This window comes from Natator depressus, chromosome 8 (assembly GCF_965152275.1).
Source record: "Natator depressus isolate rNatDep1 chromosome 8, rNatDep2.hap1, whole genome shotgun sequence".
Classification (NCBI taxonomy): domain Eukaryota; kingdom Metazoa; phylum Chordata; order Testudines; family Cheloniidae; genus Natator; species Natator depressus.
This window is the reverse complement of record NC_134241.1, coordinates 4465442-4486491: the sequence shown is the minus strand read 5'-3', so window position 1 is coordinate 4486491 and position 21050 is coordinate 4465442. Positions and strand designations below refer to the sequence as shown.

Below are 21050 nucleotides of genomic sequence, written 5' to 3'. Positions count from 1 at the left end.
GGGAGCATTACAAAGAGGATGTAATTGCTTTAGATGCTAGACTCCTTCCAGGGCACTCTGGTACCTGCCAAAGGACAGAGGGCAATGGGGGTGCGATCCCCAGGCCTAATTGCACATCGGAGCCAGCAGAGGGCACTTTCACCTCACCTCCAGTGTCCCCGTTGCTCCCCCGCAGGCTGGCACCCGGATAACAAGCACGAGCGGAACTGGCCTGATCACGACGAAACCTCCAGTGTCAAGAGCGAGGGAGGAGCAGTGCGAGGAGCCTTCCGGGGCAGGGGCCGGGGCAGGGGCCGGGGCCGGAGCCGAGGAAGAGGAGGCACTCGCTGTACGTATAGCCCTGCTCTGGGTGTCTAACTGGGCATGATGCAGTCAGCAGTGGACTGCACCTTATTCTCGGAGCCCTTTTGTAAGGGGCCAGTGACTGACTGGCTGCTGGAGTGAGTGGGGCTTGGAGCTGGTTTGTTAAAGGATTTGCGGGTGATGGTGGTTGAGTGCTCGTGGGAACAGTCAGGCATATCACATTCCTCGCAGCCCTGTGTCTTCATGTCACCTGCGGTGCAAGCGTTCACTACAGGCTAGAAAATACTGTAACTCCGTCACGTGGAATGGTAGATGGGGCAGCTGATAAACAGCCCTAGTTTGGTACAGGTCAGCCACGGAAATGGATCATGCACAGACAGAGAAAAGTATCATCCGTGCTCTGGGTACCTCGGCGTTTCTCCAGACAGACTTGGGTCCTGGCAGTTTAGGGACTGTCGGTTAGTGCAGCACCGGGGCGGGGTCACGAGTAACTCTCCCCCTCGGACGTGGCTTTGGATGTGGAGGGCACGTTGGCCCGGATACCAGGGCTGCCTGGTATTTTGAGAAGTGTTGTGGGATCCACAAGCCACGTCTGGATGAGCATCCCGAGTGATGGTTAAGGACTGGCCCTCCTGAAGTGTTTATACGGTGCCCATTGCGGTAACGCGTGAGCACCTCGCAATCAGGGGGATGCATACGCTAATGCCCAGGTGATCCTCCTCTGTAAGTGGGGAGCTGAGGCCCAGAGAGACTGTGACCTACCCAAGGTCACACAGGAAGCCTGGCAGAGTAGGGACTTGAACCTGGTACTGGCGAAACCCAGGCCGGCATTGGATTACCGGTCTCCTCTCAGCAGGAGGCTAGCTCCTCCATCAGCACATGGCTGGATCTGCTTTGAGTATGAGCCTAAGCACTAGTTTGATTAAATTTTCCTCCCGTCGTCCTCAGGCCCTGAGATACAGCGCTGTGAACTTGCTGTGATCCCCTGCGTTTCTGGCTGCCAGAGCGCTGCTCCGCTCAGAGGAATGAGTTCCTCACCAGCCCCTGGCTGGGTGCCAGTCTGTGCCATGAGCATGACAGAATAGCTGCTCCCAGTGAGGGGTCTCCTGGGGGGGTGGGGAGGAGACAGCTGCTCCGGAGGAGCTAGCCGTGCCCATTCCAGCAAGAGGCTCCAAACCCCCGGCAGGCCTGCTGGGCCAGGGAGCGCAGAAGACGGGGTGTGAAAGGAAAACGTGGCGAGGTGCCCCTTATTACAGAGCTGCCGTGAGTTGTGCTGTTGAGAGCTTCAGCCCAGAGCTGCAGCTGCTCCTAGACTTTGTAGACACCTCCTTGGGGTTCCTCTGTGTGAACGCAGCCTAAGCCCAGGGGATTGCCTGGCTGCACTTGTCTTAATATGAACATTTAGTATTTTTTTCCCCCACATCCGCTGTTTGCACCTGATTTCGCCCCACCTCCTTTGTATCCCCCCGCATGGGGGGGGGGGTCAGGGATGTGCAGGAGTTCTTGGCCCTCGCTTCTCAGTCCTCTTCCTTGTGTTTGTCATGGGGAGAGAGGACTCCTGGCTAATGGACGGGCCCCAGGAAAAGGGGCTGCGTGAGCCTGTTAGTTCACGTGGTGGTGATTTGTCATTTGCTGGGGCCACGAAAATCCAGCTGACTTCGCTGTGACAACGGCCAGTGCTTTGTTCGCCCGAAAGGCTCAGCATTCCAGCCGAATCAGAACGCTCTCCTGATGGCTAAAGCAGGGCGGGTGGGGGGGTTTCAAGCTCCCCATGCTGTCTGGGTCCCTGTCCTTGCTCTTTAAGGAGACGGCTGGTAGCAGCAGGGGCTTTGCAAAGCTGGAGGTGTCTCTGCTGGAATCGCTGCAGTGTCTGGACACCTGCCATTAGCCCTTGTTCTGTTTGCCGTGGTATTTACAGAGTTAGGGAATTGCCTCGGGGCAGGAATCCATATTGGAGGGGCCCCCTTCATCGTTCCTGTGCAGTTCTCTCTTGTGACTGTCCTGAGTGCTGCTGTGTTCTGGGCCCTAAGCTGGGATTGTTGGTAGAGCGCTGCTGTTTGTATGGCGGTAATGCCTGGGTTGTATCACAACGCCACGCCCTCAGGAAGATCACAAAGACCCGGGGACAATAGATGTCACGTGCCCCCTGAAAGGCCTGCCTTTCTTCCTCTCTCTCAGCGCACTTTGACTACCAGTACGGCTACCGGAAATTTGACAGCTCGGACGGCTCGCGCACCCAGAAGTACGCCAGTAACATCACCTACTACTTCGATAATGTCAGCAGCACGGAGCTGTACAGCGTGGATCAGGAGCTGCTCAAGGACTACATCAAGCGGCAGATGTAAGTGCTGCCCCTTCCCTGGGGGCCGGGGGCTTCCGTAGCCAGCAGAGCCAGGGACTGGGCTTTGTCCCCTCTTGACGTGGTGCTGTGGCGTAACATGGGGCAGTGAAGCTCCGTGAGCCCGCACTGGGGGCTGAACTCAGCTCAAAATGTGGCACCCAACTTACCTGGGATACTCAACAGACGTAGCCTTGGGAGGGGCCGCAGCCTGGGAGTCGATGCTTCTGTCTGCCATGGAGTTACCGAAACCAGAAGGGAGGGGCTTGTGGCTAGGCCATGGGACTGACTCCAGACCTGGGCTCAGTTCCCTGCTTTGCCAGAGACTCCCTTGAACAAGGCTCTTGACTCTCTGCCCTTCAATTCCCCACCTGTAAACTGGGTCTCTTGCCCACCCATGGTCTTTGTTTAGATGATAAATTCTGTGGGGCAGGGACTCTGTGCGGAGAACTGAGTCTGACGGGACCCCTGGCTGAGCTGGGGCCTTCAGGTACCCTGGGACACAAGCAAGAGCTAACAGTCTGGCTGTGAGCAGCCGGGTTGCAGGTGTAGGACTCTGGCTGTAGAGGCGAGGGGGCAGAGAAGTAGAGGGGTGGTGCCTTTTCTGGCGTCCAGCCCTCTTTTGGGGAGATGCATGAACTGATAGGCCCCCTCAGAGCTGAGCCACTACCAGAGAGTTGCGTAACTTCCCTTTCAGAGATTGCGCTTGAGCTCCTCTTTGCCCAGCGCCACCAACGAGCTGCTCCTTGTGCAGGTGGCAGCCGCGCAGGGCTGGCTTCCAGCATCTCTCTGCGGTTTCAGGGCCTGGCCTGAGCTCCCAGGGCGCCCGCTGTCACAGGAAAGGCTGGAGATCCCGGCGGGGGTGGGGGTGGCTCGTGGGGTCTGCGGTGCCTGAGCAAGGTGGTGATAGTCTGTATCTCCCTCCTTCGCTGCTGGCGCTCCGTGCAGAGAGTACTACTTCAGCGTGGACAACCTGGAGCGGGACTTCTTCCTGCGGCGCAAGATGGACACGGAAGGCTTCCTCCCCATCACCTTGATCGCCAGCTTCCACCGGGTGCAGGCCCTGACCACGGACGTTGGCCTCATCGTCAAGGTGAGGGCTCCTGATGGGGTCGCCTCTGGGAACAGGGTGGTCCGCGCGGCTGCTGGGCAAAGCTTGGCTCGGGCCGTTCCCCTCCTGTCCAGTCCCCGATTCTCTCAAACCTGACTTTCCCGCTGACTTCCGGGAAGATGCTGCGGCCGTTGGGGGACTTGCCCAAGGTGAGGCCACGCAAGTCGGACTTCCTGCCTTGCCCCACTGGTGGAACCTCAGGGTACATGAGCCAGTGGGAGCACATTGCTCCCTCCCCGGTGCAGACGCCAGGGTTCTGTCTCCACCTCCCTGCAAAGGCAGCCTTAGCCTCCAGGCTGGGGTTCACAGCCGCCCCTTGAGGGGCGTCTCTGAATTAACACCGCTCGGGGGGCTTGGTCTCCAGGCTCTGAAGGACAGCAAGGTGGTGGAGATTGTGGACCAGAAGATCAGGAGAAAGGAGCAGCCAGAAAAATGGCCTCTCCCCGGCCCCCCCATGGCAGACTACACACAGACTGACTTCTCTCAGCTCATCAACTGCCCCGAGTTCGTCCCCCGGCAGAGCTTCCAAAAGGAGACAGGTAAGAGGGGAGCGTTGGGGTGAGTGGGTGCGTATAACCGGGGAGAGTGTGGGAGGCGAAGCTATCTAGTACTGTCATGAATTCATGGCGTTAATAGCAGGTGGATGGGTTTTTTGGGGCAGTTTGTCCCGTACCGACCGTGACTCTCCCAGGAAGGGTCCTGCTGAGGATGGAGGGGGGCCCAAGCACCAGAGACCCTTTGGGCTGACACTTCTCAGGGCTGCGTAAACTCAGTGGGTGTCCAGATCCCCTGAGTGGCTTTGCAAATCTCAGCCTTTCAATCTAGACATGGCAAACTGTGGAGAATAAGACACATGGAGCAATCCTGCATTTTGGCAAGAGGGTTCCCCGTAGCAGCCCTCTCCTTGCTGCAAGGCCTTTCCCTTCTCTGGACTTGGTGTTTGCTGCTGTGGAGGCAGCTTTCTCTGGGACTTCCCTTCCAGGTTTTTGAGAATAAGACCCTTGAATGTGCACAGACTCATGCTACTTGCCCTGGGGCCGTCTTTACCTGCGTGGGTGGATGTGCAAACACTTACATGCCATGTATAAAACCCTTGTCTGTCCCAAAATGTATCTAGAATCTGCCCCCGGCTCTCCCCGCTCTGCCAGCCCTGTGCCGACTAAGACTGAGGAGGTCAGTAACCTGAAGACGATGCCCAAAGGCCTGTCTGCCAGCTTACCGGACTTGGATTCGGAGACGTGGATTGAAGTGAAGAAGAGGCCTAGGCCTTCCCCAGCCAGACCCAAGGTACTGTGCGGCGTGTGTGGCTCTCCCCACATAGCAGGCTGAACTGAGAAACGCCACGGGGTGGGAACGGTGCTGGGCAGTGTCTGGGAAGTGGCTGGGTTTTACTGGCAGGTGTCTGGCCAGCTCTAGCAATGAGGCAGGAGCAGGTTTAGTACTTGACTGGCTTCTGGGGCATGACTCCCGTGGGTGGCTTTCCTGGTTGAACGTGGGCTGTCAGCTTCGTGTGGCCTAGAGGGGAAAAGCAATGAGCTGAAGGTGACCCTGTTCTTTCAGCAGCACAGAACCAGCAGCCTTTGGGATGGCAGGGTCACTCCATGTGTTGTGCTGAGTCAGCACCAGGGTCTTGCTGGAGCAGTATTAACTCGCCAGGGCAGAAATGTGCAGTTCCCCCTGGCTCCTGACCTGAAAACCCAGCGGGCCTCGCGGTGACTGTCCTGCCAGAGCCCTAGCTGCATCCCCCAGGGCCTCCAACTCATCCTCTCCTCCGTTTGCCTTTAGAAAGTGGAGGAGTCGAAAGCACCGCAGAAACAGAAGGACCAAGACGAGCCTGAGGAGTTGGACTTCCTGTTTGACGAGGAAATGGAACAGATAGACGGCCGTAAGAACACCTTCACCGACTGGTCAGATGAGGATTCGGACTACGAGATCGACGACAGGGACGTGAACAAGATCCTGATCGTGACGCAGACGCCCCCTTACCTGCGCCGGCACCCCGGGGGGGATCGCACAGGCAACCACACCTCCAGGGCGAAAATGAGCTCTGAGCTAGCCAAGGTCATCAATGATGGGCTGTATTACTATGAGCAGGACCTGTGGACAGAGCAGTTTGAGCCTGAATACTCGCAGATCAAGGTGAGAGCTAGAACCTGTGTCCCAGCGTGTGTCTGGGTGACCCTACCCCTGGCTTAGTTAATCCAGTGCGAACCGTACGTGGGGGGCGCTCTCATTTCAGTTTGAGTAGCTGGCTTATTTCACTTGGACTTAAAACCTCTTCCTAACCAGCTTATGCTAAACGAAATAAACCTGGTTCAGACTGAAACAGGCGCGACTGTGCTGTCTCTTGCACTGGTTGAAAATCACAGATGAGCCCTGAGGCAGGAGCGGGCGAGGGCATCGCATGGTGCGCATGAAAGGTGTCCAGCCGACAGTGCTGGATTTGGGACTCCTACCCGCCGAACAGGGTCACAGGTAGCAGCATGGCTAGCTTCGCCCCCAGCCCCAAGTTTGCCCTAGAGAGCTCTCCCTTAGGGCTCCCCGGCTCTCTTTCATCCCGCAGTAGCACGACACCTGGGAGGGGAAATGGCTTTAGTTAGAGTGATGGGTGCAGTTGGCCAGGAACCAGCCAGCCACACCAGTTCCTTGTCCCTTCCTGCCACTTGGACCATATCTCCCCCTTCCTTTCTCGACCTACAGCAGATCTGTGCTCCTGGCCATCTCCCCCAAGACTCTGCCTCATTTCCTCCCCGCTTCACCTCTGTTCTCACTGTGTCCCGGCCTCGCTTCTTTGGGCTGCTCACACTGTCTGCTTGTGCATCTCTGTTCATGCTGCATTCTGTACTTGACAGTTGCTCCTTAAAACTCACTCTTTCCCATCCCCCGTTCTATCTTCCTCCTCACGCGCCAGTGGCCTGCACCTTGGAGTCTGTTTCGGGCCTTGTAGAGCATCACATCATCTGTGATGGTGTGTAAGCCTCTCTAGGGCTTGCCCTCCAGACGTGGCTAGGGGCCTGGTGCTCAGGAACTCTGGGCCATGGGAAACCAGATTGGAAGCTGACGTGACAGTACCGGCTGTGGCTGGGGAAGTCAGGGTGAGGGAGAGGCAGCTAGACGCTGGGAAGGGAGAGACTGAGGAGAGCAAGCTGCAAAGTGCTTCTGCTTCTCTGTGAAGTCGGAGGAGCCGACGCCTCTGCAGGAAAGCAGGTGCAGTACCGTTAGCTGTCCGAGACCACCCCACACTCGTCTCCCCATGCACACGGGAGCCAGGTTAGGATCATTCCACCCCCAAAATGTTCCTGCATGGAGGCTGCAGTGTTCGGAAGTCAGGAGGTGCCAGTTTAAAACGCCCCCTTATGCCTGTGTTGTGGTCGCTTTTATTTTCGGTATCCTACCGCGTCTCTGGTAATACAATCCTGGTCACAATTCTTTCCGGTGACCCCTCCCCCCGACCCGTAGCCCCTGCTCTGTTTTTGTTGCCACAAGGACCTGTCGTATCTCCGGAGACTCCGGCATTTTATAGGTGGTCTCTGTTCTCTCTGAAGTGCCACGTTGTGGGCAGCCGATTCCAAGACTTTCTCTTCAACCCAGCGAGCAGCACAACCGTTCAGGGAGCGAAAGCGGGTAGCCAGCACATGCCGTCAGTGGGTCACTGCTGCACTAAGGGGGCGTGTTTCTCACTCCGGTTAGCTAACGGGGATTAAAATAGCAGGGAAGACCCAGAACTTGGCTTTTGACTCAAGTCAGGCCTTGTCTCGACGACAAAATTAAGTCGACTTAAGTTAGGTCTCCGTACAGTCACTGCGGTGATTCATGTCCACACTACACCCCCTCTAGTGGTGGTGCATGATAGCACTTCTACTCACTTAACTGTGTGGGGTGCTGACAGCTGGAGCCTCCCTGCCCCCGGGCTGACAGCCAACAGGCGATGTAAGCAACACCGTGTCTACACGGATGCTGCCTCGCCCAAACAACATCACCCTAAGCAGGACCCCTCGTGTAGGTGGAGTTACCAGGTCGGTGTCGTGGGCGACTTACATCGGCGGGAGCAATGGCGGAGTGTAGTCACTGATAGGTTGATATAAGCTGCTTTCCGTCAACCTGACTCTGTAGTGGAGACCAGGCCATAGCCATTCAGGTTCAACCCAGGCTCCCCTGTGGGCTTGACTTGGAGTTAGAAGCCAAGGTACCATGTCTTCGCTGCTGTTTTAACCCAGGTTATCTCACTCGGGATAAGAACACGCTTTCCCTCGCCCCCGAGAAGGCCTTAGTCTGCAGTGTGTTGCAGAAGAACGATTTTACTGAGTAATGCTCACAGAAATGACTGCCGTGGACTTCAGTGATGCTTCCCCGGGCGTACGCAGGGCCGTGCTTGGTACTACACCGTGAGGGGAAATAGAGCTGTGCCACGGGGAGCCAATTGAAGCTGAGAATGGGGAGGCAGAAGTGGTCGGGGTGAGGAGCAGAGGGCCAGAGGGAGGTGCTTTTTGGGCAGCCCTGGGCAGAGTCACATAGTAAGAGGGTGGCGTGTGGTGCGTGCAGTCCAGTGGGACACCTGGACCCTTGCTGGGAGCATGCTGAGCCTGTATTAGTACCTCAAGAGAGGAGAGGGGCTGGGAGGCGAAGAAGGCGCTGGAGGCCTTGGGGAGGCTGGTCCCTGAGTGGCCTTGGAACCCAGGGGAGCTGTAAGACATTCTAGAGGTAACTGAAGTGGGTGAGTGTGAAAGGAGCAGGAAGGGGGTGGTAACGCCAGTGTCTTCTAGCGCTTTCATATATTTATCCTCACAGCAACCCCAAGAGGGTAGGGAAGCGTTGTTACGGTCCCCGTTGTACTGAGGCACAGAGAGGCTTCAGTGCCTTGCCCAAGGTCACCAGGAAGTGACCGGAGCTGGGAATTGAACCGGGATCTCCCGCAGCCTCGGCTTTTGCCCTGGCACCGGGCCGTCGCTCCTAGAGATGAGCATGGCGCTGCTCTGGAAGAGCTCCTCCAGGTTGGATTGAGAGTTGGGCTGGCTAAGAGTAATGAGACCGAGAGCAGGTGACGGCTCCATCCCTGCAGGACATTGTCATGGGCGGGTTTCCCTTTCCCGTCTCCAGAAAAGCATAGCTGGGACAGCAGAAGTGCGAGAGATGCCAGGGAGCTGCTCTAGCCCGGGGGGTGCACATGGACATGGGTGTCACATGCACCACAAATCGCTCTTGTAGGGAGAGAATGGAAGGGTTCCCTCGTCCTGTCCGTGGCACAGAGGGGTGAGCCGTGCCCCTCAGCGCTCGGAGCTGGCACTTCCGTGACTGGCACCAGCCCAAAGGGGTGGGGCCCCTTTAAAAGCAAGTCCTAGGCTAAGTCGGATTCCCTCTCCTAGTCTAAATGGGCTGGCGCTGCAGTACTGACCTCTCACCAGAGTTACCTGCAGGGAGAGGGCAGTGGTGAGGGCATGTCCAGGCTGTGCTGGCAACGGGAGGGAACAGGTAGATTTGGGATGAGCCACAAATAAAGTGTCTGCTCAGGGCCAGTGCGGAACCCCAGAGGAGGCTCTCAGCTGAATCGGGATGAACAATCCTGTCGTGGGCAGGGCAGCCGTGCTGGCTACTCCATTCTCTTTATCTTTAAATGCAGCAAGAAGTTGAGAACTTCAAGAAGGTGAATATGATCAGCCGGGAGCAGTTTGATACTCTGACCCCAGAGCCCCCCGTCGATCCAAACCAGGAAGTCCCGCCTGGACCCCCCAGATTCCAGCAAGGTAAGAGATGTGGTATTAAGGACGTATTTGTGTAACTTACTTCTAACTCTAGGGAACAAAGCTGGCTGTTGCTGCTCCAGGTCCTGAAATCTGGAGAGAGGGTGCCGGTGGCATTGTGCCGCCGTGAGCACGTTTGCCGAATGTGCGTTACCTGATATACCTAAATGATGGGAAGCGTTACCATAGTTGGAGCCTGATCTGCCTGCGGAGAGCCTGGTGTCTTTGACCTGGCAGCTGTCCCTGGAGTGACTCCGCTGAGCAGTCACAGGCTCCATAGCAGCTGATGAGAAGTGGGCAGGGGAGGCAGGGTGTCTTGGTTCTGTGGGTAACGAGCTGTGCTTATTGGGACCCATCCCCTGCTGGCCGGCCACCTGGAGCATCTTGAACGGGGGCCTCAGTCATGCTGGGGCTGGCATGCTGCTGAGCCGGGGATCGGGATAAGGGCGTAGCGTAGTGCTCCAGTGACCCCACTGGGGGGGGTGTATGTCTTGGGGCGGGGGGTTGCTCGCCAACCATCCTGCCCGGGAGTCTCTGAACCAGAGGGGAACCCTGCCCTGCACTGGGCATCCCACCTGTCACATCTGCAGTACAAGATGGGTCCCTCCACGGTCACCAGCTGCCCAACTCCTCAGGCTGGAGCTGCTCCCTCAACCAGGAGCAAAGTGTCCTGTCCCCTCCGGCTCCCCTCTCCCTGTTTCCACTGGGACAGAGGCGATGCGTGCTGCAGAATCCTTCCAGGAATCTCCCCGTAGAGGCGTGGCCTAGCAGCGCCGCTCGCCCCATGAAACACAGAGCAGAGCACTCGGGGTCCCGGGAGAAGAAGGAGCCCAAATTTAGGGGTCTCCCGGGCAATGTAGGGTCTTAACAGGTCTCGCCTGTGGGTCAGGCTGCCAGGTGACCTCTGTTGCACTGAGGGAGAGGTGACTTTCACAGTCGGACCTACTGGCTGTATCTTTCCTATGAATGAAATGAAGGGATCTGCATGTAGGACCAGGTTGGAGGTGCAGCTGGGTCCAGTGTTCTGGCCAGGGAAGTGGCAGATGGGGTCTCCTCTCCTCCTCCCCCCCCCCCCCCCCCCCGTGTGTGTGGGGGAGGGGATGGGGTTCTCACTGGGAAGGGGTTTCTCCCTGGTCTGCAGTAGGAGACTGGCAGAACCACAGAGCCCTAGTCCCATAACTCTTCTTAGCCCCACATGGTTCTTCCCAGCCTTCCACCCGAGGCAGCTGTCGCTTTGTCATAGCAGCCTCCTCCCGGGTGCTTGGTGTTGTCTTTCTGGAGGCGCTCGGTGAAAGGTCTGAGCTGCAGGCTGCTCCTCCAGGAGCAGGGGACAGCAGATTGCATGTCTGGTCCATCTCCTGAACAGGCTTTGGAGGGAGAGATCTCCACTGTGTGGTTCCAAGTACAACCAGTGGGGCCCCTTCCCCTCAGCCAGAGCTCGGTGTGAGCTGGTTTTTGGGGGCTGTTCCCATCCCCCTCTCCTTCCTGCAGTTCCTACTGACGCTTTGGCCAATAAGCTATTTGGAGTTCCGGAGCCTTCAACCATCGCCCGATCTCTGCCAACCACTGTGCCAGAATCACCCAACTATCGCAATGCCAGGACCCCCCGGACCCCTCGCACGCCTCAGCTGAAAGACCCAACGCAGACGCCCCGGTTCTACCCCGTGGTGAAGGAGGGCAGGACGATAGATGCCAAGGTGAGATGTCCCGGGGGTTCGGGCTGCATGTGTGGGTGACGATGCTTTCAGCTACCTGGGAGGTGTTTGGGACTCCTGCTTCCTGTCTGGGGTGGCCACAGGAGTTGGGGAGGCAGGGGGGGAAAGGGGTCAACCCAGGAGAAAAGACACTTATGCCGCTGTCCCTTGCAGACCCCCCGGAAGAGGAAGACGAGGCACAGTTCAAACCCCCCCATGGAATGCCACGTTGGCTGGGTGATGGACTCCCGGGAACACAGGCCTCGCACTGCCTCCATCAGGTATTCAGAAGGGCCGAGGAGGATGGGAAGGGGCCAGAGAGACCCGTAGAGCTGACAACCAAGGAGCAGTGCGGTGGGAAGGCTCTGTCTGGCCCTGGTGCAGCCCCAGCGCCCTCTGGCCCGAGAAGCACGGCGGTCAGCGGGGTTAAAGGGCTCTTCCCTCTGTAGCACGCTCGCCCAGCGGAGCTGCCTCTGCAGGACGGTTGGTGACAGGGTTGGGGCTCCATTTAAAGAGAAGGAAAAGAATTGTCCCCCGTCTGTGTGACAGACACATCAGAGCAGCTAAATGCATGTGGGAAGCTAAACGAACGTGCGCTCGTGTCAGAGGGGCCTGTTCACGTGGCCCGTGACTCTCTGCAGCTCCGAGTAGTGTCTGATTTCTGTAGTGTTCTGGGTGTGTACAAGGCTACAGACCGAAGACAAGGGAGGGCCCTGGCCTGAGGAGTTCGTGTACCAGCCCCTTTCCATGCCATCCCCCGTATGATCAGGTAGCAGGATGCTGCAGGCCACTGTGCAAACCACGTGAACCTTGCTTTCCTCCTGCTGTGCTGTCCTGCCCCGGGGGCTCCCTCTCTCGCTCGGCTGCAGCTTCTCATCCCACGAGTGATGCTGTGGCTCGGGTTTGCACCTGCTGGTGCCTGAAGGAAGAAAAGGTGGTTTGATTGGTGTGTCTTTGTGCTCAGCTCCAGCCCCTCGGAAGGAACCCCTGCCATCGGGAGCTACGGCTGCACCCCCCAGTCGCTGCCCAAGTTCCAGCATCCTTCCCACGAGCTGCTCAAGGAGAACGGCTTCACGCAACATGTGTATCATAAGTACCGTCGGCGCTGCCTTAATGGTGGGTTGGGGGAGGCCCCGCTGAGCTCACACCAGGGCTGCTGGAGCTCTCGCTCTGTCTAGCAGAGGGTGGGGGCACCCCCTATGCAGCAACACACCTTAGCTACACGGGTGACATATCGTCCTGCTGCTGTGTTCTCTGCACTGGCACAATAGACGCTGCTGCTGCTGCCTAAACCAGGGCAGGGACATGGAACGGGCAGGCCAAACCTAACCCTCCTTCACCTTGCATTGTAGACTAAAGAGGGCACCGGGTTACTGGTAGCTAGCATCGCGTCTCCATGAACGCAGAGAGAACTGACTTTGTGGAACTTACACCAACCGGCAGCACAGCCAACCTGTGGAACTCCTTGCCAGGGGATATTGTGAAGTCCAAAACTATAACAGGGCTCAAAAAAGAACTCGATAAATTCATGGAGGAGAGGTCCATCAGTGGCTAGGGGGGGAGGGATAGCTCAGTGGTTTGAGCATTGGCCTGCTAAACCCAGGGTTGTGAGTTCAATCCTTGAGGGGGCCATTTAGGGATCTGGGGCAAAAATTGGGGATTGGTCCTGCTTTGAGCAGGGGGTTGGATGAGATGACCTCCTGAGGTCCCTTCCAACCCTGATATTCTATGATTAGCCAAGATGGGCAGGGATGGTGTCCCTAGCCTCTGTTTGCCAGAAGCTGGGAATGGGTGACAGGAGCTGGATCACTTGATGATTCCCTGTTCTGTTCCTTTCCTCTGGGGCACCTGGCACTGGCCACTGTCGGAAGACAGGACACTGGGCTAGATGAACCGTTGGTCTGACCCACTATGGCTATTCCTAAGTGGTGGGTTACATTTAGGGCTGGATGCCCTCGTAAGCTTCTCCAGGGCATCTTCCCACTTCATCCCTGTGCCGCTGCTCCTGGCAGGGGTAGTCTACCCATCTGCCTGGAACCCAGAGTCACTGCTTTCCTTCCCCCCCAACAGAGCGCAAACGCCTGGGCATCGGTCAGTCCCAGGAGATGAACACGCTCTTCCGCTTCTGGTCGTTTTTCCTCCGAGATCATTTTAACAAGAAAATGTACGAGGAATTCAAGCAGCTGGCATTGGAAGATGGCAAGGAGGGATACAGGTAGGGCATGGTCACCTGTGCTGTGAGTTGGGACGGGAGGCCGCCCGTATTCAGGTTACGGGATGAGCGCGCGTGAGTGGGGCGGGGAGTAAACACCGGCGGGTCTTAGAGCAGAGGGAGCGGGTGCAACCCTGGGGAAGGAACAGGGGAGAGGCTCAAGCTCCACCTCACAGAAGCAGGGTATTAGCTGCGGTGTGTCCCTCGGGAGTGTTCCCAGCCCTGAGAGATGGCGTCATTCCCTGTTGACGCGGGGCTGGGCCCAGGAGCCCGGGGCTAGCTTAGGCTTCTCACACAGTTGCGCGGAGCTGGTGTCTGCACGTGGCGCTCACGAGCCGGTGGCTGCCGCTGTGTTCTGCAGGTACGGCCTGGAGTGCCTTTTCAGATACTACAGCTACGGGCTGGAGAAGAAATTCCGGCCGGACATATTTAAGGATTTCCAAGAAGAAACCATCAAGGATTACGAAGCTGGTAGGTGGTTCCTTTGGCCGATCCTTGAAGCTTGGCATCCAGCCCTGCTCTCTGTGATGGGCTTCCTCTGGGAAGTCCAGCCGTGCTCTGGGTTTACTGTGGGAATGGTGACCGGGGAGCAGCGCTGGCTGTAACCGTCCAAGGGCTGTGTGGAGTAGAGCACATGGGAACCCTCAGCGACTCCGGGCCGAAAGGGACATCTGGCTGTTCGGGACACAGAGGTGGCTGGGGGCCTGGCACTGGGAAGGTTAATGGAAATAGGCTGTAGTCGATGTTCTCCAGATTCACCCTTTGTGGGACCAGGTCCTCCAGGGTTTCTCTGAGGGCTTGCAGTGACCCAACCCTCTGACTGAACAGGACTCCCTGCACCCAGAGCTAGTCACTGTCTCCCAGAGTGGGTGACCCAGTAGTGAGAGGGGTCCTTTCCTGTCCCATGGTTCAGCCATGCCGGCTGTGCTGTGCTCACAGCCCCTGCTGGCCTAGGGAGCGACAGGCCAAGGCGGTCTCCGTGCGTGGAAAGCAGACAGCCCCTCCTCTGCGCCTTCACCTCAAGATACACTCTTGGTGCCACGCGGTCGTTGTGCCAGACCCAAAGGCGTCTCTGCACCCGATGGGTGGGTGCCACGTGGTTACAGGCAATCCCGTGTGCCCTTGGCAGAAGTCCAGTGTATCGCAGTGAGCCTGAGAGGCCCCTTCGCACGTTGTCTGTGTTCGGGTGGAGGGTGCTTGTTAGGCTCTCGGGAGCCCTTCGTGGACAGCTCTGATGACTGTAGCTTTGTGTCTCGTAACAGGGCAGCTCTATGGGCTGGAAAAGTTTTGGGCCTACTTAAAATATTCCAAAGCCAAAAACCTGGACATTGATCGCAAGCTGCAAGAATACCTCAGCAAGTTCAAGCGCCTCGAGGACTTCCGAGTGGACGTGAGTAGGCGCTGCGGCTGATGGCTCTTCCCACTGCCGCCCCCCCCCCCCCGGCTCTTCCCACTGCCGCCCCCCCCCCCCCGGCTCTTCCCACTGCCGCCCCCCCCCCCCCGGCTCTTCATCTCTTTTTCCTTCTCTCCTCTCCTCCCCTCCATCCCTCCCCCCCTCCCCCCCCCATCCCTGACCACTTCTCCCAGGGCAGGGGCAGTGGGTGGAAATTCAGTCAGAATTGGGCCCAGGTTTAACTCAGCAGCAACCCCTAGTGTGGTGTTCGGGTCATTGCAGCTGGGTGGGGGAATAAAGATACTCTCCCTGTTTCTGTGTCGAAGGGCCCCCTGAATACAGGGCTGTTCTTTGGCTACTCGGTCTCCATGGGAATAATATTTAGCTTTGTTTTGCTTCCCCGGCTCTGGACAGCTGTGAATTGCTTCCCTGCTGGAGAGAAGCATGGGCCTTGCTTTGATCCCACATGCTCTTTTGTAGCCAGGCTGTGTGTGTGGGAGGCCGGAGGACGCTCCCCCACACATTGTGAATGGGGTTAAGGTTCGTTTTCTCCCGAGATCTCTGATGAGGAGTCAGTGACTTTCAGAGCAGCTGATGTACAGCTCGACAGCGCCTAGGGGCCGGCAGCACACGCGTGCGAACGTCGGGGGCAGGAGATAGGAGAGAGAATTTCAGATGAACTTTGAAATAAAGCGGGGGGCTGGGCAGGAGGCTGCCACACAGATAGCGTATGGGTGTTGGAGGTGGGGCAGGACAGAAGAACAGTCAGTATTAGATAAGGAGAGAGAGAGGGGGCCTGCCTGGTATGGTGGAGCCAGGAAGCTAACCCTGCCCCGCTGGCATGTTGCTCAGCTCTCAGGGGTTATCGCAGGCCTCTCCGATAAGAGTTGTTTTGCGTCGGATCAGTTACTCCTCTGTACCTGCCAGCCCGTTCCCCCATGCCCAGCACTCATGAGGGTGCCACTGGGATTGCATATTGGGAGCCAGGTTAAGCCTGTTTGTACAAACATTTACCCTATTAACCCCCCCCCGTCCCCAGGGAGACAGGTAAGTATTTCTCCTCCCCCATTGTGTCCATGACTAAAACACAGCACCCAGTTAGCTGGCTTGCTTGGTGGAGCCAGGTTTGGTAGTCAGAGCTGGTTCCTCGTCCTGCACCGGACTGCTGGACCATACTGCTCTGCTGAGAGAGGCTTGGCAGAGAGGGGGAACCTGCAAAACTGAGCAACCCCAGCATTGCTGCATCTTTGCTGGAGGCCCCGATGCCGTACCTGCACGCGGTTAGGGGATGAATCCTGGCGGTGGTGGGTTGGCACCATCAGTGTATTTAGAGCAGGCCGCATCCCAGTGGGACCTCGTGTCAGGAAGCACGAATGATTTGCCTGCTGTCATGACTCAGCAGGAAGCAAAAGCAGCTCGAGCTGCTGCCTCCTGGGGAGAGGAATTGGGGATTATAACAAGAAAGGGGGACCGAAAACTGCCCCAGGCCGAGGATTGGCCTAGGCCTGAAGCCAGTTCGCCCCACAAGAATTCTTCCCTCTGGCTCCCTAATGCAGCCAGAGTGCAGCCCTCCCCCTGAGCACCTGCGTGAGCAGATGGGGAGGCTGAGCTAAAGTTAACTCCCCCGTCCCCCTTGTTCCCTGGGATCCAGGGAGGGCTCTTGTACCTGTCGATGGGGCTTTCCAGGTGAAAGGTGCAGAATATGGATACGAGGGGGTGGGGGAGGCAAGACCGCGGCAGTGTGCGTGGGGGTGACTTGCTTTGAGATGGCTGCTCTGATGCCAGGGTTCTTTCTCTTTCAGCCACCCATGGGAGAGGAAGGTGGTCACAAGAGATTCCCATCAACGCTGGGAGGAGATGGAAGGAAGCGCTACCCCTCCCAGTCTTCCAGCAAACCGGTCAGCCACTCCCCATCCAGCCAAGCCCATGCCTCGTCCAGCCAGCCTGTTAGAGAGGATGCCAAAAACCTGAGCCACCATGCCCTTGCCACAGCGGCTGTGGAATCTCAAACACTGGGGAAGTAGAGAAGCTGGAGCTTCTGCTTCCTATTGGGGAAGGGGTGGGTTGGTGGGGAATTTGACTGGGGGAGGGGAGAAGTGCGGTGGGGAGGGACCGAAAGGGAGTCGGAACGTGGGTGTCCAAGAATAGGCTGCTGGGGGAAACTTCAACGCACACAACCTCTCTTGTGGCTGGAAAACAAGACGATCCCAATCGAAAAAGGATCCTTTGCTTGCTGTCTGTCACTGACTGAAGCCGGACCCCCTCCACCCCCACTTTCATGTCTTAGCTTCTTTCTGGGTGGGTTGGGAAGGGGGAGATATTTTTTTTATTATATATATATCAAGTTTTAAATTATTGATAGAAGTTCGTCTGGATTTACCAAAATCACTCTGCGCTACGCAGCTCCCCTCCCCCCCCCGACACGCACCCTTTTGGGTCAGCTATGCAGCCTGCTCGGAAAGCTACGAAGCTCCGCGTCGAGTCGGCCTGCGGAACCACCGACGTTCCTGACCCGGCTGACTTCACCCATTCCGGATACAAGGATGCATTTTAAAAACAAAAACCCAACCGATACAGAAAGACTTGATTGTATTTGCCCCTCCTCCCGCCAGCGCCATTTCCCAGGGTGGGTTCTCCCTCCACCCAACTAGCCCTTCCATCATGGACAATTGGAAGTCAACCAAAGGACCTTGACCAGACATCGCAATGGGCTCATTCGACCCTTCTGTGCGACGACGGGATCCGCAGGCTCGTGCAGGAACGCTGACTGCACTAGAAGCAGGAGCTTTCTCTTCCTCCCCCTTTGAAAACCACAAAAACAAAACAAAACCCCAAACCCTCTCCACAGACTGCTCTCCCTTGGCTTTCTTCCTTGAAAATAATTGTTGCCTTATTGTGGAGTGGGAGTTCTGTGCCCCGCCGGACTTCCTCACGTGGCCTCGGGGCGTGGCGTCTGCGTGGGGCATGAGCCCCTTCGTAACCGCCTCCCTGTGGGCCTCCTGCGGGGAACGGCTGGCGATCTCCCGGGCGACCCGGTTGCATTGACACAGACACCGGAGCTGCTCCCTGCAGCCGAGAGGGACGCTGTAGGAACCACGCCGGACAATCCCCTTCCCTTGGAGGTGGGCTGTAGGCCCCGCTCTGGAGAGGACGCGGTGCTGACGCAGCTTAATCTAAGACTTTTAGCCTACGTAGTTGAAGCCGATGTGATGTATATACTGTTGTAGCGTCCTTCCTGCTACAGCAATTGTCCGTGCTGTTGCCTCACTCAGACTTAGAGGTGTCCTTTTCTTTCTTCCTCCGCCAGCCCAACAAGCAGGGGGCAGCGCTGGGGGGTGGGGTGGGAGAGGTTGGTTATCGGCCAGCTGGGAGGGTAGGAGGCTAGCAGGAAGGGGGACAGCCCCAGTGGCCGGACCCCTCACTGCTGAGGGGAGACGTGAAGCCGAGAGTAACGTGACGGTCCTGGAGCATGTTGGTGTTACGCCACGGCAGCTGAGGAAAGCGGATACCGAGAACCCATCTTGGACGAGCGCTGACCCCGGGGGCTGGCTGGGTGGGGGTGGTCTCAGTGTGGGTTTCCCTGTTACAGACTGGTGCATTCAAACCTCCTCTTTTCCCCCCGTTAGGGTGCACGGCAGGCACCACGCTGCAGCTGTCGCGAAGCCCTGGGGTTTGGTCGCCCGACCACAGCACCACCGGGGCATTTATCAGACTCAGCGGTGCAGTACAGGAGCCAGCTTCGGGGGGGCGCCTCATCCCCCAGCGCCTGCGTTCGGACTCTCCAGAAGACAAGCTGAGCCTGGTGGGGTTTGGCCGGGGTGGGGAGCAGACGGGGCTGAGATGGCGCAGAAGGAAGTTGTGGCTCACAAGGTGTTGTGCATCCCAGCCAGGAGGCAGTGCGGAATTCAGGCGTGAAGGTGGAGGTGGATCCCCTGGGAGGGGAAGGGGTACTTCCCTTGCTGGTAATAGCTCCGCCTCCATGTCTTTCTGCGTGTGCTTTGCTGGGTTCTGTGCTGCATCTCCTGCGTGTGCTGGCCTTGCAAGCCAGGGAGGAACTTGCTCGACAAATATTGAAAACAATGTCTGTCTGCAGATGCTGTTGCCTTGGCCCGCTGCTGTCTGGGCAGTGGGGGGGAACCTTCCCCCCAGCTCATTGTCGCCCTGTCAGCTTTTAGTGCAGTGGCATGTCACTTCTGAGCATCCCGCTGATTTAGGGCTGTCACATACTAGGGCACCATGCCTGGCAAGGGGGGGTGTCTCTAGGGCTTGCATGCTGCTTAGTAGCTGGGAACCCTGCCCTGTACCTACAGGAGGCCCCGCGGTGCTGGGGGAGGGGGGCTGGCGGGCAGCAGTTCGGAGCAAAGCTCAGTACAGCAAGCTGGGTGGATCACTTGGAGTTTGTATCGGCATTGCCAGAGGTGGGTAATAAGAGGTCCGTGAGCTGCTAATGGGCCCTGTCCAGCGAAAGCAACCAGCTTCTCAGTGTTGTACTGCTTAAAACAGGCTGCTGTGGGGAGGGGGGGCGGAGATGCTGGTTGTTTCAGAGCAGCTTTGGGTGGCTCTACAGCCAAGCTGCTGTCGCTAGCTAGAGCCGAGCCAAGGGAACTGAGTGGCTGGTACTTTGTGTTCCCTCAAATCAAGATTCTGGTATATTCCGCAACTAAAGCCTGCTAATGATTTAAACACAAAGGCCTGCCCCAGTGTCCTTGCCTTATTCTGCCGTGTCTGGGGTAGCACGGAGTGCCCAGTTGGTCATGTGAGCCCCAACACGCAGGTGCAGTGCTATCGCGTGTCAGCCTTGACTTTGAATTTCCCTCGTCTTGTGAGCTGGAGCCAAACCCTCACTCTTGCAGGTGTGCTGGGATTTAGGTGGGGGTGGTAGGGAAGAGCCTGGAGGATATTGAGGAATGACTGCGGAGACACCGCTGTCTCTGTTGGGGGCGGGGGGCATGGTCTCTTCGTTACCAGTTGTTTGCATCTGAACAACTCAAACCAGGAATTAGGAGAAATGGGCTCACCTTGAGGAGTGGTTGCTTGTGAAATCCAACAGGCTAAAGGAGCCATTGGAGATGGCAGAAGTGCCCAGGAACGTCCCAGAGAGCTTCAGAGATCCAAACTGATTGATTTGCTGTTCTGTCTTTGTTTGTGCGACACCCTCTCAGATTTCAGCCCAGAACAGTTTGTTTCCCATTTTAGTCCGTGGTTTGTCATTTGTCGTCTGTGTGAATGGGACCTGCCTAGAAAGACGTCCCTGCAGGAGAAGCTTGCCCAGAGGAGAGATCCCAGCAGTTGTGCAGCAGCCCAGGATTGACATGCTGTTGAATTGTAGCAGGTTACGATAGGGTCAAGTGTGAGCTGTGTTTGCATGCTGCTGTGTGAGGCAGGCCCAGATCCCCGGGGGAGGGAGAGGAGATGTGGAAATGAACCCGAGAGAGGCAGCTGCATTGCGTCATGCATGTGGTCCTGAAGACTGAAATAAATCAAGGCAGCAAGGTCCTGTTTCACCCTCTGCTCTAGAGGGAGAGGGGACTTTTGCTCTTTACTCCCTGCAGTGTACAAGGTACGCCACTTTCCAAAGAGGGGAGGACAATGAAGTATTTGGTGGCACCAGGAGTACGAGTCTATGGCAGCATTGCTCAGATGAGGGCTGACCCCATAGGGTTCTAGCCTGTGTCCACAGGCACAGAGCCCCACGGCCTGCCGAGTGGGTACCAGGGCTGAGGGGTGACTGAATGCTACGATTGATCTCAGAGAGGTCTGCCATGCGTCATGGTGCACGCGGGGTGAGTGTCTGGAGGCACCTTCCCAAAGCTAAGTGAGACCCACCTCTGCTATGTAGAATATATCTACAGCTAGAGGATTGCATGTGTCTGAACGCCCCTCCAAGGAGGGGAGGTGGCTGTTGAAATTGTTTTCCCTTCTAGAGAAGAGCAGATGGTCTGACCTTTGCATTGGCCTGATTTCCTTCCCCCACCACCGCTTTCCCGAGAGGAACTTGAACTCCCTTCTAGTCAGGGATGGTCCATCTTGACTCTCCCACCTCCTTTTAAAAAAACAAATTAAAAAAAATGGTTCTCGCACGTGCTGATGGGTTCTGTAGCTTGCAGTTGCTATGTCTGCGGCAGAGGGAGTCAGAGGCAGCTGTTAATGCAGAGCCAAGTCTGCCCCACGGCCCCCAAGTGGGGGTGCAGTTGGCCTTGCCATTCCAGGTGGAAGAAATGTCTGTTAAATCATGTGCATCTCCTCTCTCGGGCCCTGCAC

At 57.3% G+C, this 21050-nt stretch overlaps 1 protein-coding gene across 2 annotated transcripts in view; it reads left to right on the top strand.

Moving 5' to 3' along the window:
• LARP1 (La ribonucleoprotein 1, translational regulator) overlaps positions 1–16828 on the top strand; it is a 73169-nt gene extending 56341 nt beyond the window's left edge. For both annotated transcript variants that reach the window (XM_074960227.1, XM_074960228.1), the window contains exons 6-19: positions 176–328; positions 2482–2644; positions 3590–3734; positions 4117–4291; positions 4870–5039; positions 5538–5891; positions 9370–9493; positions 10982–11187; positions 11359–11465; positions 12149–12300; positions 13255–13399; positions 13758–13867; positions 14659–14786; positions 16592–16828. In XM_074960227.1, coding sequence (XP_074816328.1) covers positions 176–328; positions 2482–2644; positions 3590–3734; positions 4117–4291; positions 4870–5039; positions 5538–5891; positions 9370–9493; positions 10982–11187; positions 11359–11465; positions 12149–12300; positions 13255–13399; positions 13758–13867; positions 14659–14786; positions 16592–16813 — 2354 coding nt within the window. In that variant the 3' untranslated portion in view covers positions 16814–16828. The remainder of the gene's footprint in view (positions 1–175; positions 329–2481; positions 2645–3589; positions 3735–4116; positions 4292–4869; positions 5040–5537; positions 5892–9369; positions 9494–10981; positions 11188–11358; positions 11466–12148; positions 12301–13254; positions 13400–13757; positions 13868–14658; positions 14787–16591) is intronic.
• Positions 16829–21050: the final 4222 nt, after the last annotated feature.